Raw genomic sequence first — 12,780 nt, forward strand, 5'->3', positions numbered from 1 at the left:
GTAACTATATATGTATATTAAGGTGTGCCATTTTGAGACAACCTTTTTTTTTCAACTGAAAAACAGGCTCAAAACTTTCGAAATGTGTAAAAAAAAGTCACTCAAAAGATGAGCTCTTAATATTAATATTAAGAGGTGCCTCTTCCAAATTTTCTCTTTTCCATATAAATTACATGGAAAAAAAATCATATTTTTTGTGGTGGTTATTGTGCGGAGGTTATTATATGTGCACGCGATGGCTGCCAGTAGGGATGGTAAACTCGATTCCGATTCTACTCGAAAATCGAGTTTTCTCGTAAAGTAATCGATTTTTCAGAATCGATATTCAGTAATCGAAGTCGATTAAGAATCGATTCTTGCCTGTTTTTCAGTTAAAAAAAAAGGTTGCCTCAAAATGGCACACCCTAATGTATATGTATGTTTAACCAAATCTGAAAACGTAACCGACCAACTGTTTGTATCCCACGGAAAGCTTTTTGCCAGTTCTTTCTAGCCACCTTGTTTGATATAAACAACCTTCAGGTCGGATTAAGTTTACTTAATAAGGAGAAAATATATTTTATGGAGATTTTTATTTGGATTTGGATCGATCTGTTTGTATGGTAGCTACATGCTATAGTGTTGCGTTCTGAACAATTTTGACAATTTTGTTACACAGTAAACTTTTGTAAATACTGACCTACTCCGTGTTCAATTTTTCAATCCATATGCTTCTTTCCTGTTTTCATTTCCTACAATTTGCTGAGTATTTTATAATTTTTTTTTAATTATTGCCAGAATGCTCGTAATGTTGTATTATTTCTTCAAACCCATTTTCTGTTTCTACTTAAGTTTTCATATTCATCTGATCAAAATTGACCCGGGCTGACAAAAAAAAAATATTTTCACGTATTTTAATACAAATCTATATAATCACCTTCAAAATAGACCGCTGAGCCAAACAAGCAAATCAACGCTTAATCTAATTTTCCATAAAATTCTCATAAGCCTCTGCTGCCATGACCTTTAGTGTTTTCAGCAAATTTTGTTTTTTTTTTATTTCGGTTAATTTTTGGAGAGTCAGAGAGGCGTATTCATAAACCCATGTCACCAAGTAACCAGTAAAGAAGCGTTTGATAAATCTACATATGAACTCAGTTACGTATCAAATATCTCCTATGCGACCTTTATTCGACATAGTTTTTGCAAAAGATTGTGGTATTTTAATGCGAGTCTAGCATTGACGCGCTTCATATCTAAAACCTTAACAACAAGTAAAGAAGGACTAAGTTCAGATATAACCGAACATTTCATACTCTTTTAACTTGCAAGGATTAAAGCCGGGGTAATACCCTGAGGTACATAAAGCCTGTTAGTTATATGAAGTCTAGGGCAAATTTTCACCCGATGCACCGTTATTAGGAAAAAACGATGTCTCAATTTTATTAAGAGAATTTATATGTTGGCGTTTTGTGGGCGTGGCAGGTGTCCGATTACGAATCATCCTCACTTTTTTGCCAAGAAACACTTGTACCAAGTTTCATCAAGATATGTTAATTTTTACTTAAGTTATCGCTTGCACAGACGGACAGACAGTCACTCGGATTTCAACTCGTTTCATCACCCTGATCTTTTATATATATATATAACCCTACATATATCTAATTTGATTTTAAGGTGATGTCGATTCATACGAGATGTAGAAAGCCTCTGCTATATCTTTTATGCCAATATTTCCTTAACTTTTTCGATGCTATTGTCATTAAATGAATGCTCTGTGCCGTGATAGAGTAGTCTCCCCAAAACACTTCTGCAACAAATTCAACCATTCTTTAGAAAGAAGTGTTTGCACCAACCTAGGATAATTTTCTTTTACCTATTCGGATTGTGCGCGCAGTTTACAAAATGGGCCAATCCAAGACAAATTTGATCAGACGACGTTTTATATATTCTAAGAATCTGTCGAACATATGTACATATGTATATGAATATAACATGGTATTCGAAAAGTCACCGACATATCAAACTCCCTTGTGTGAGCTTGTATATGATGCAACTCTGGAGAACTGCAAGTACATTTTTCTTACAAACAACAGTTCAAACATAATCGCCAATAATTTACTGAGTTAATCATTCGGATTGGCTTGGATTGGAAATCCTTATCAGTGGCGGCACAAATACATGCTTCAAGTCGTGACACTAAAATGGCTTTAAGCGACGAGCAACAACAGTTTCTGTCTAGAATTGAATTTAATGTCAAACAACAAAATAGTTTAAAAAATAGACATATGTATGTATGTACATTTATAAATAAATAATTATACTTTAGCACGCTAGCGATAGTTATGTGGGCGTTTTAATCTCATCAAATAAAAACAAATAGTAAATCGTTTTAGCAATATTAGTATAGCTCATGTGATTAAAATGTGATATTTATGAGTATTCGGTGGAAACATAGTGCGTACACAGGAGCATACATATCTGAGTATTCGTATGTCGAATCAGTAATGTTTCGAATGAGCACAAAGTCCAGATTCAATCAAAAACTAGGTAATATTCAAAATGTCGGCGACAATACAAATGCGGGTATTTCCGCTTGCAAATATCCGCATGGAAGTTCTCAGCACCGAAAACCACTAAAGCTTACAAACATACATATGTATGTACGCATACAAAGGTACTTGAATTGTGTTCTCCAATATTAGGTCTTTAGAAAACTGCATACAATCGCAGTTTCCGGTACCAAATCAGTTCCAAAGGTAATAAAAATGTTCTAGCGAATCAATCCGATTTGCAATTATATATTTAGAAACACGCGCAAATGCATATATGGTTGCAAAGAACAAGAAATGCTAATATAGATTTTGAGAAATTTCGAAAGTGCACTTAATGCCTTGAACTTTAAGCTTTAAATCGCGTATTTTACAAATAAGATCTTACATTTTGTCTAGTAAATTTTGATTTGTTAAAAAATTAGCAATAAACTACTAATTTGGCATAATTGTATTTTAAGATGGTTTGGCGGTTATTTCTGACGGCCGCATACATTTCTCTTCGATACTACATCTTTAGGAGTCCGAATTTTGTACCCATACTTACTACTATGTTATATTGCATTAGTATAAATGTAATTGTACATACAGACACATAAACATTATCTGCCACTTCACCTGTTTAATTATACACATAATAGAACTTCGAGCTTGTTGTATATGTACATAAATATAATATGTATATTCAATATTTCACATTTGCCAATACAAATATCATATATTCATACATGCAAATTTGAGCAGAAGTTAAGACTTCTTTTAAATAGCTGGGTAATAAATACCATAGAGTAAACGTTTCATTTAGAAAAGAGTGTCTCATAAAGTCCTTTAGCCATGCGGACTCCGACTCAATTTCAACAATATATTCGATCTGAAACTAAATATTATAATTTGCATTTCGTTGTAGTAGACGCCGCAAGATCGGTTGGCATTTCTGAAATGAGAGTTTTGCATCGTGCAAGTGAACCGTCTGAATCTTATCTTAGACAAAAGTTCTTGCATCAAAATCAACACGTTCGGAAATAATCAAATAAGAACTGTACCAATGCTTCCACGCACTTCCTTTCAAATGTATCGTTACAATTGGGCCTGATGATGAAAAAAGTCGGTATTGAAATCCCGACTCGACGAAAAAACTACAGAATATTCCAAACAATATTGTTGATGCGAGGAAAAAATCAGTGTGCATCCAAAAACTAAAACTCTGTAGTAGTAGTATAGCCATTTAATGCATAATTATTTGTTTGATAAGGTAAACTAATCAAGAACCCAAGGTGTAGTGCCATAAAATAAAACACACTTCAAGTGATGATGAAAATTGATAATACGAATTTATATTGAAATAAAAAATAAGCACAAATCATCATCACCACTACAGCAAAAGGTGCTTGAATATACATACTTGTTAACAAATGTCTATGGTCTCGTGGTTAACGTGTGCCCATGCAGTGGCGGATTCAGCAGAGCGTAGTTAAGGCAAGCATTCGCTCCACAACTATACTTCAAACGCCGTGACTATACAAAATATAAGACACATATGTACCTTATCTGAGCTTGAGCTTCAGCTTGATGTTATGTCTTACAAGTTTTGGGTTGCGATGATAGTCACTGCATAATTTTATATATAATATACGAGTATATAGAGCATTTATAAAAAATTCGAAAAAATGTGTGTAACCCAAATTAAGTTGAAATGATCCGCCACTGTATTCCCTAGAATTGGGTTTTAGCCATACATTCACATATTGGCACACGGGTTTGCATGTGTACTTCTGATTACATTGACATGTGTGTTCTCTTATATACTTCATTCCGGGAGGGATTTGTTTAATTAAAAAAAGAGATACAGAATTGTTGACTAGGAGATGAGCTCGTATCAACACAACGTTATTAATTCTTTGAGTTTTTATATTAATGGTGAGATTTAAAAGATGAGACACTATTTAAGTGGTACTTAGTAGCTTATTGAGTTTTGCCATTATTGCAAATCCGTCGGGCATACATTTATTAAATTCAGTCTTACGGTTGCAGTTCAATTTGCCAGTACCTCAGATAAACCTTCAATTTATTGTCGGATGTCAACTAGGTTCAACTACTTTGAAATAACTGCAGCTGTGGAAAATTCCACCAAAAACGATTTGTTAAACGTAAATTAATTGATTAAAGGAAATAAATATGGCGATCGATATTTTAAAGAAACAGGAACAAGCACGTCAAATTCGTTATTCACGATCAAAATTTCGCCGCATCAACTCTTTGGATCAAATACCTGAAGATCCTGGCCAGGAACAGCTCGCGCATTCAACCAATACCAATACGAATCCAGCTTTGGGTCATCAATCACAACTGGTGCGCCGATCACCGCGTACGATTTCTGCTTCTATGCGACAAGTTTTACTCTTTTGGCCACAATTGCTGATCAATTTAACTTTTACGATCATACGGTTTATCCTTTATATACCGCTATCGATAGCGGCACCCAGTTTTTGGTTGTCAGCTTTATTGTGGATCTTTTGGAAGTTCGTTCGTATACCTGTGGCTTTCATTAAGTGGATGTTAAATGTCGACTCTTTGATGGATGTATCAACGGATGGCCCGCAACATCATAGACGCACTGTACTAATTAGTTGTGGAAGTACAATTCAAACATTACATCTGGCACGTAATTTTTATTCCTCCGGTTCTCGTGTGGTGGTGTTCGAGTTCGAAGGACTCTTTGGACTGGCACGTTTCTCCACCGCCGTCGACAAATTCTACATAGTCCCACGACCAAGCCCAAATAATGTAGACAGCTATATAACTGCTTTGTGTCAGATTGTTAGCAAGGAGAAGCCTTCAGTTTATATACCGGTTTGCGCAACGAGTCCTGCCTATTACGATGCACTTGCTAAACAACATTTGGAACTACTCGGCTGTGCCAGTTTCATACCGGGTATGAATGAGACCAACGTTTTAGACGATTGTTTGGAATTTTTCAAAAAATGTACAGCTCATAATATTGTTGTGCCACCCCACTCTGTACTCACTTCCCCAAACGATCTTCAGCAATTGTATGAGAACAATTTCATCAGCAATTTTCGAAATATCCTAATGGCGGTGGGTTTTCAAGGCTTAGTTGAACGTTTCAAATACTTACTACCAAATAATAGAGTGGAATTCAAATTTAATCATGAAATAAGTGAAAATGAAAAGTGGATTGTGATACGCGATTTGCCGGGTGAACATTATATTACTTGCACAACCGTCAAAGACTCACGAGTTGTTTCGAATGTTACTTGTAAAGTAGAGCGTGAAACGAAAAATTTGATACCTGTAACGCCATTACATGCACATGGTAGCCCCGTAGTGTCCGACGAAGCTCAAATTGATTTTTGGCTGAAAACATTTTTCGCCAAAGTGCGCTTCCAGCGTAGCATCAATGGGCACATGAGCTTTCGTCTGATTAAGTGTCAAGGCACAACGCAGTTCATTCCACTCGGTGTACGTGTCGGTGTCTCATTGCCATATATCTGCTATAATCGATCTCACGCTCAAGTACTCTGCCGCACTATGAAATGCATTCATCGAAGACAATTAAGTTTTACAAGTCCAGATGAGGAGTCGGCACTCGGTGCGTTGACAGCTAATTTCCGCTGGAGCTCTATTGAACGCTCCACTCCGACCACAGTACTAGATAAGAGGGAAGCTCTATTCGCCTATTGGGATCCATTGCCATATTGTGCTTACTACCATTTCCAATTGCCTCTTAAATCCGTCAAGACGTTTTTGCAACGGCGCCATCGATCAACGAAAACTTTATCGCCACGCATAACAATGCCAGTTCATTGAACGTCGTGCCGTGGTGTGCACCGTGTGTGCACCCAGATGATGATATGCTGGAACATTGATAAGCAATAATATTTTGCTCTGTTTTATAACAGTATAACGGTTATACATTTAAAGGCGCTGTCCCTATTATTACGGATCGCGTTCATTGCAAAAACGAACGAATAAGAGAACTTATTCCTGAGTAGTTATATATTAAAGCATATGTATGTCGTGATATGTGTCCGTATATTTGTATTTTAACAACAATTTCTGATACGAATCCAAATGATGATTAAGGTCATTTTGGGTTAGGTACGTAAGGTAGAAAAAGTCGGCAAAACAATAAATTTGCTAGAAATTCTGCGCAGGGGGGCAGAGTGAGAGAGATGAAATAGACTGAAGGTGCTGATGAAATTAATTGTCATAAATATAATGGTGATTTTTATATTAATATTATAATTTCAAATAATATACGTATGTTATTTGGAGATTAGTATGTAGTATGTCGTAACGCTATATACATATGTACATACATCTGTATGCATTTACATAATACCCTTTATTTTCATAATATTTATTTTTACTAGAGTATAAGTCACAGGGTTAAGAATTTAGTTTTTAACAAATGTGTATATCTTATTTTTTATAAGCCAAATAAATCGTCTTTGAAACATTTCAATATATTATTTTTTTCTATATTAAACTTGATAATAGTCTTAGCTTTAAAAAAAAGGATAATACTTTCAAACAATTTGACTCGGACTGGACTAATTAAGGGGCTATACCAGTGTGACACTTTCAAAAAAATTTTTTTTTTTTGCTTTTTCGATAGTTTATATAAATATTCAAAAATATCCTGTGAAATCGGCAAGGTCGTATCTTGAATAGTTTTTGAATGGCAGCGTTCTAAACATCGACCGCTCAGAGGTGCAAACATACATATATATATGTATAATGTATGTAAGTAAAACTTTAAACGCGTTTTTCTCGAAACGACATTTTTCAAAATCCGATCGACTTCAAATTAAAACTGGGCTTAGTTGAGTACATTTGCTATACAATGGATTGAAATTGTCAATTTGGCATTAAAAAAACCGCCATTTTTTTCGTAAAAAAACGATTTTTTTTTTTCAAAATTTGGCCATTTTCTTAATTTTTGTTATTTTTCAAAGATCGTAGTTCATTTGTATAGAAAATATATTTCAGTTTAATAAACATTTTGAATTTTTTTGTTTCAGCTACTCATTCGACCGGAATCATGCCAGCAGTTAGGCACTTTTTTTCGGCACTTCCGCAGACAGCACAAAAATTTTTAATATAGCTATACGTCCATAGAACGTCGAAACATTCAATCTAGTAAAAAAAAACTTAAAAAAAAATTTACGAAAATCGCCTAATTGTTCATGCCTCACACTGGTTTAGCCCCTTAAACTGCACGCGCAAACCAAAACGATCAATTTTTTTCTATAATGGTACAACCTTTTTTATATATTTGATCTTTTTATGTTTTCAATGGAAACACGGCTACGGAACCGTTGTAAATTGGCATTACAGAGATAGGAGAAGATCTTCACGTCTCTTCTGAATCAACTCAACATATTTTCGTTAATCTTTTGGGCCTGAAGTGTACAAACGCCTGAACCAAAAGACCTGAATCTTTTTTTCTAATTTCGTGGAAACTATTCAACAATCTAGCGACTGGCGCTCCAATAGTGAGCTGAAACCAAAATAAGCACGTCAAAGTCGGTCAAAAATCAATCGTTTTCTTTGATTACAGTGGTGTGGTTCATCATGCATTCGTTAGTAAAGAATAATACTTGGCCGTTCGAGGCAATTCGTCGTAACAACCGTATTAGTGGGCAGCAAATACGTGGATTTTTCACCACTATAATACGCCGTCTGGTTGTTAATTTTCATTTTTTACGTTGCGGGTCCCATACCCAGCGCCTAACCCATGTAGGGAATGTTTCGCCTTCTCACTTTAGCTCGCCTTCAAACGATAAGTCGTGAGCTGCTTGAGCCATGTGTAAAAGAATCGTTTCTGGCCACTCCCAAGTAAATGGTGGAAGTAAAGAAGAAGAATGTGTGATTTTTTTTCCTCTCTTAAGTGAAAAATCCGCTTCACTGAAGGGCATTCCAGCCTCGACTTATAACAAATGTATGAATAATCGGATTGAGCGTTGACATGCTTGTATTGTCTCAATAGGGGTTTATACGATAATACAGATTTGTATTACGATACTTAAAAATTTTGATTTTTTGTCAGTCAGCCAAATCACCAAAATCTTAATTAACTCGAAATAATATATCAGGATTATATCACTGTAATTCTGTGTATTAAATACGAATTTTAGGCCTTGATAGAATCCGCCAAACATTTGTGCACTTCGGGCATGAAAAATCCATGTATTCCTTCAGCTGTTCTGCGGCATTACTTAATTTTTAGAAGAACTTCCGCCAAATAACTATCATTGCTGCAAAAGCCACTTTGTTTTTATTGTTATTCGTTCTGAACAAATAATTAACTTCATTAGTTCGTGAATAATAGAGTATGACGGTTTGATTCCCATATTAGCTTTAAAAATTTAAATTTATGAAAATGAAATACTCACACATTTGCATAGTTGTGCAATTTTCTTTCTTATAATAATTAAAATTCATATTAATATTTTTAACACGCAAGTTATTCAAAATATTTACACATTCATTAAGTAAAATTTGCTTATTATAGAGCACTAATAAATTTAGACCGCATATGTACATACATATGTATATGCGTATACACTGAAGAAAAACATTAGAAACTAAACAAAGTGAATTTAGTTTTATTTTAGTTTTATTGTTGTGTCAAATGCTTGTGGTAAAGTTTCCATGGCAATATGCATTTTTGTTGTTAGTTTTGGGTTGTTTCTGAGGCACCACCATAGGTTCTTCCCTTGGGATGAATAAGAGTGCACTACTAACCGGCTTTGTAAGCTCACCTGATACGAGTAAGGGTGAATGCAGTGCATGTATGTGCAGTCAAATACAATATGAATGTACGTATATATATATATGTTGATACGAAACAGAATTGGCTTGTAACCAACGTTAGATTCGCTTTATTTATTTATGGCATGTGTCTTGATGAACGTTCTTCCGAATATGAAATTAATTTTTATAAGGAGATTTTCTTTAGCGAAAACAATGTTCTAAACGTTTTGCTAGTCATTTTTAACCATATTGTTTGATATAAACAGCCTTCATCTCGAATTAAGATTCTTAATAAGAAAAAAAATCGTTTTTGAAGATCTTCATCTTGTATTGATCGGTCAGTTTGAACGGTAGGTACATACATGTTTTATATTTTGTGAAGATATATGTACATACGTACTTATATCAATTAAAAAAATTTTCTATACCAGAATATTTTAATCGGTCGGTTCGAAGGACCTCTATATGCTATAGTGATCTGATATTGGCTGTTTCGGCAAATGAGCAGCTTCTCAAGGAGAACAAAACATGTGCGAACTTTCAGATCGACATTTGAAAAATTTAGGGTCTAGTTAGCGCATCACGATGATCATTCATATAAGTACATACATACATACTTTTAAGGATCTCCGATGTTTCCTTCTACGTTTTACTCTGTTCATATAAGTAAATTTTATGTACAAACATTCTTCTTAACGAAGAACTGCTTACGTAGATTGAAAATCAGAATTATTTTACCTTCAACTTTACACAAATCACAAATTTAATTCAAATTCTTTATTATATTTAAAATGCCCTACTTATCTGTAGTACTGAAGACTGGAGTGCTGAAAATACAAAAATAGCATAAGTCAATTCAAATGATTTCTTTTCTCAAATATGATTTCGGTAGTTGAAATCGGCATATATGTATATATCAAACTATTTAATTCGTCATTCAATGATACAGTTTAAATTTACAAATATTAGAAACCTTGTTTATTAAAATAATTTTTTTTTTTAATTTTCAATCTTTTAAAAATTTAGCCGTGTTAAACTTTTGCAATGCAGAAATTTTCGGATACCTTTAAAAGCTGCTAGGTGCTGGTTAAACCCAAAAACTTACAATTTTTTATATTGTTAATTAAATAATGTTTATGAAAAAAGTATCTAACATACATATGTATCTGTACAATTGGAGTATATGTAAATAAAGAATTATGCTTAATTTTGAAAAGAAAGGCAACCCTGGACTGGATAAAAGTACTTAAACGAAACCATAGTTTCAGATTATTCATCTTAAGTGCAATAAGTTTGTTCCTTGCTATGCAAACCAAAAATAAATCAACATTGTTTTTAAAAAAATATCTAGAAAGTATTTGGTCGGCGTAATGAATAACAGCAATATAAATAATGAAACGGAAGCAAATAGAACTTTGTTCCGATTGCAAGCAAATGATATTGAGGTCAATGTTTCCAACGTAACTTCGCCTGATGTCCACAACGTATCATCACAGAATACACCTTTAATTCAACAGTCTTTCGAAAATATAAGAATAGATATAGAAGAAAATGCACCAGAGAACTTAGAATCAACTAGTGAGACAAGAAATTCACATAACATCATGGAGCATTATGCCCGTTTTATAAGAGATCAAGTAGCAGAAGTCACTAGGAGCCGACTGGGAAACATTATTGCAGCATCAGGAAGTGGCATTCCGTCGCACCAAAATACGGGCGGAATAAGTTCCGGATCGAACTATAATAGAGTCCATTCGCTTCCCAATTCATTAGGAAATTTAAATAACGTTTTTTCACCTGAAGTTTTACGTTCTTTTTCTACAACAAATAATTTCGATGAATCTGCTCGACATTCCCATGATAATGATATCAATAGTCCAATTATGTTTAATCGTAATTCTGATGGTCAAATAAACTCGGTTTCAGCAGGACCGCATGCTGCGAGATCATCAAGTTTAGTATTTGACCATCATATAAATTTCCGCAATAATGTTGCAGCAGGTGATATCAACAACTTTACAACTCCGTCAAATGCATTGCATCAAACAAATGTAAGAAGGGATGGGTTAGATTTAAGTGGAAATGTTTCAACGGATCAACAGACTCATAGTATTCCTGTAATTCCAACAAGAGGTACAGAAGAGACAGCAACTTCAACCAATGAATTATATAACACCAGTTTCCAGGATATAGTTATACCAACCATTCGCCACTGTCTTCACTATATACCTTTCGCATGCATACTGTTCGTAAAATTTATTTATGATCATTCACTTGCAATTTTGGATATAATAACATTACAATTCGTTATGTACTGCGTTAACAAATCTTTGCAAGCTCAAGTTATAAGGCTTGATCAAAAAAAGAACTTAATACTTATACGGGACTTACTATTGGTTGCTGCCGTAATTACGTTACGTTTATTGGCATCATCGACTTCCCCAGATCCTTTTGGTTTGCTATTATCGCCTCCAACGAGCGAACGGAATACGGTTCATCAGGTAATACATAACCTTCCCCAGGATACGTATACGCCTACAACCGATTCACCAAATACAATTGAGAATACAATTATTATACCGAAGATAATATCACTAACAACGGTTATATACTATATCGCAGTAAATGATCTTCTTCTTAAATTGATTACTATTTCAATAAAATTGGTCGTTACTTTAATACCACTGCGAGCCATACGACATAAGTCAAGGGTAACACAATTAATGCATGATTAATTCTAACTCCCAAGTTTGATTTTGTAACATACTTCATTTCAGACACGGTTTTATGTGTTCATTGAATTTTTCTCTCAATTTTATCGGTCTTTGGTCCCCATTCCACAATGGCTGTTATTCCTTTTCGAATCGTATTCCGGTTTACATGCTGTGAGTAATTTTCTGGAAATAATTTCTCATTTGCAATAATAATGAAAGATATGATTTTCATTTGTACATATATAGATTTCTGGTGTGATGTTTTCATCTACTTACATAGTACTTAAAGGATGCGAATTAGCAGACCGCGGTAAAACACTGAAGAAGTCATTTAACAGTTTATTGAAGGATGTAGTAAGTAATCTTCTTCAAAGACTGTTATGTTTATATACGTATATTTTTTTTATTTAAAGAATAAGTTCGGAAAACCAGAAAAAGATAATTTTGATACCTCCGAAGAGCTATGTGCCATATGTCAAGATGCGTACGTCTCGCCTGTGGTGCTAGAATGTGGACACATTTTCTGTGACAGTTGTGTTACCACCTGGTTTAAACGAGAGCAAACATGTCCAATGTGTCGAGCAAAAGTAGGAGATAACCTGGCCTGGCACGATGGCACCACAACGTTCTTTTACCAGCTTTATTAATAATCGATCTTATCAGAGTGTGAAATAAAATTTAAGTTAAAGTTAATTTTTTTTATATTTTAAAATGCTAATTATGTAAAATATTAAAGCTATGAAAAAAAAGGTATT

General features: G+C 34.3%; 3 protein-coding genes across 3 annotated transcripts in view; 2 read left to right on the forward strand and 1 right to left on the reverse strand.

The window, feature by feature from the left end:
- The window catches only part of LOC120769237 (rootletin), a 25,701-nt gene extending 16,707 nt beyond the window's left edge, over window positions 1-8,994 (reverse strand). Inside the window, exon 1 of the mRNA XM_040096140.1 lies at window positions 8,951-8,994. The gene's annotated coding sequence lies outside the window, so the exon portion shown is untranslated. The remainder of the gene's footprint in view (window positions 1-8,950) is intronic.
- Window positions 4,459-6,986, forward strand: LOC120769255. The gene has a single exon (XM_040096159.1). The coding sequence runs from the start codon at window positions 4,707-4,709 to the stop codon at window positions 6,357-6,359; it is 1,653 nt and encodes a 550-aa protein (XP_039952093.1). The 5' UTR covers window positions 4,459-4,706; the 3' UTR covers window positions 6,360-6,986.
- Window positions 8,995-10,565: 1,571 nt separating the features above from the next.
- LOC120782513 (E3 ubiquitin-protein ligase RNFT1) lies at window positions 10,566-12,763 on the forward strand. Its single transcript, XM_040114821.1, has 4 exons — window positions 10,566-12,022; window positions 12,089-12,196; window positions 12,272-12,379; window positions 12,439-12,763. Exons 1-4 carry the CDS (start codon window positions 10,682-10,684, stop codon window positions 12,670-12,672), a joined length of 1,791 nt encoding a protein of 596 aa, XP_039970755.1. The 5' UTR covers window positions 10,566-10,681; the 3' UTR covers window positions 12,673-12,763.
- Window positions 12,764-12,780: the final 17 nt, after the last annotated feature.

The sequence above is a fragment of the Bactrocera tryoni genome, chromosome 1 (genome assembly GCF_016617805.1).
Source record: "Bactrocera tryoni isolate S06 chromosome 1, CSIRO_BtryS06_freeze2, whole genome shotgun sequence".
Lineage (NCBI taxonomy): Eukaryota > Metazoa > Arthropoda > Insecta > Diptera > Tephritidae > Bactrocera > Bactrocera tryoni.

Bases quoted from the DNA above. Each gene is read 5' to 3' on its own strand.
- LOC120769255 (XM_040096159.1), top strand. From the start codon at position 4,707: ATGGCGATCGATATTTTAAAGAAACAGGAACAAGCACGTCAAATTCGT.
- LOC120782513 (XM_040114821.1), top strand. From the start codon at position 10,682: ATGAATAACAGCAATATAAATAATGAAACGGAAGCAAATAGAACTTTG. The intron at 12,023-12,088 runs GTAACACAATTA...ACTTCATTTCAG, and splicing joins CCATACGACATAAGTCAAGG to ACACGGTTTTATGTGTTCAT. The intron at 12,380-12,438 runs GTAAGTAATCTT...TTTTATTTAAAG, and splicing joins ACAGTTTATTGAAGGATGTA to AATAAGTTCGGAAAACCAGA.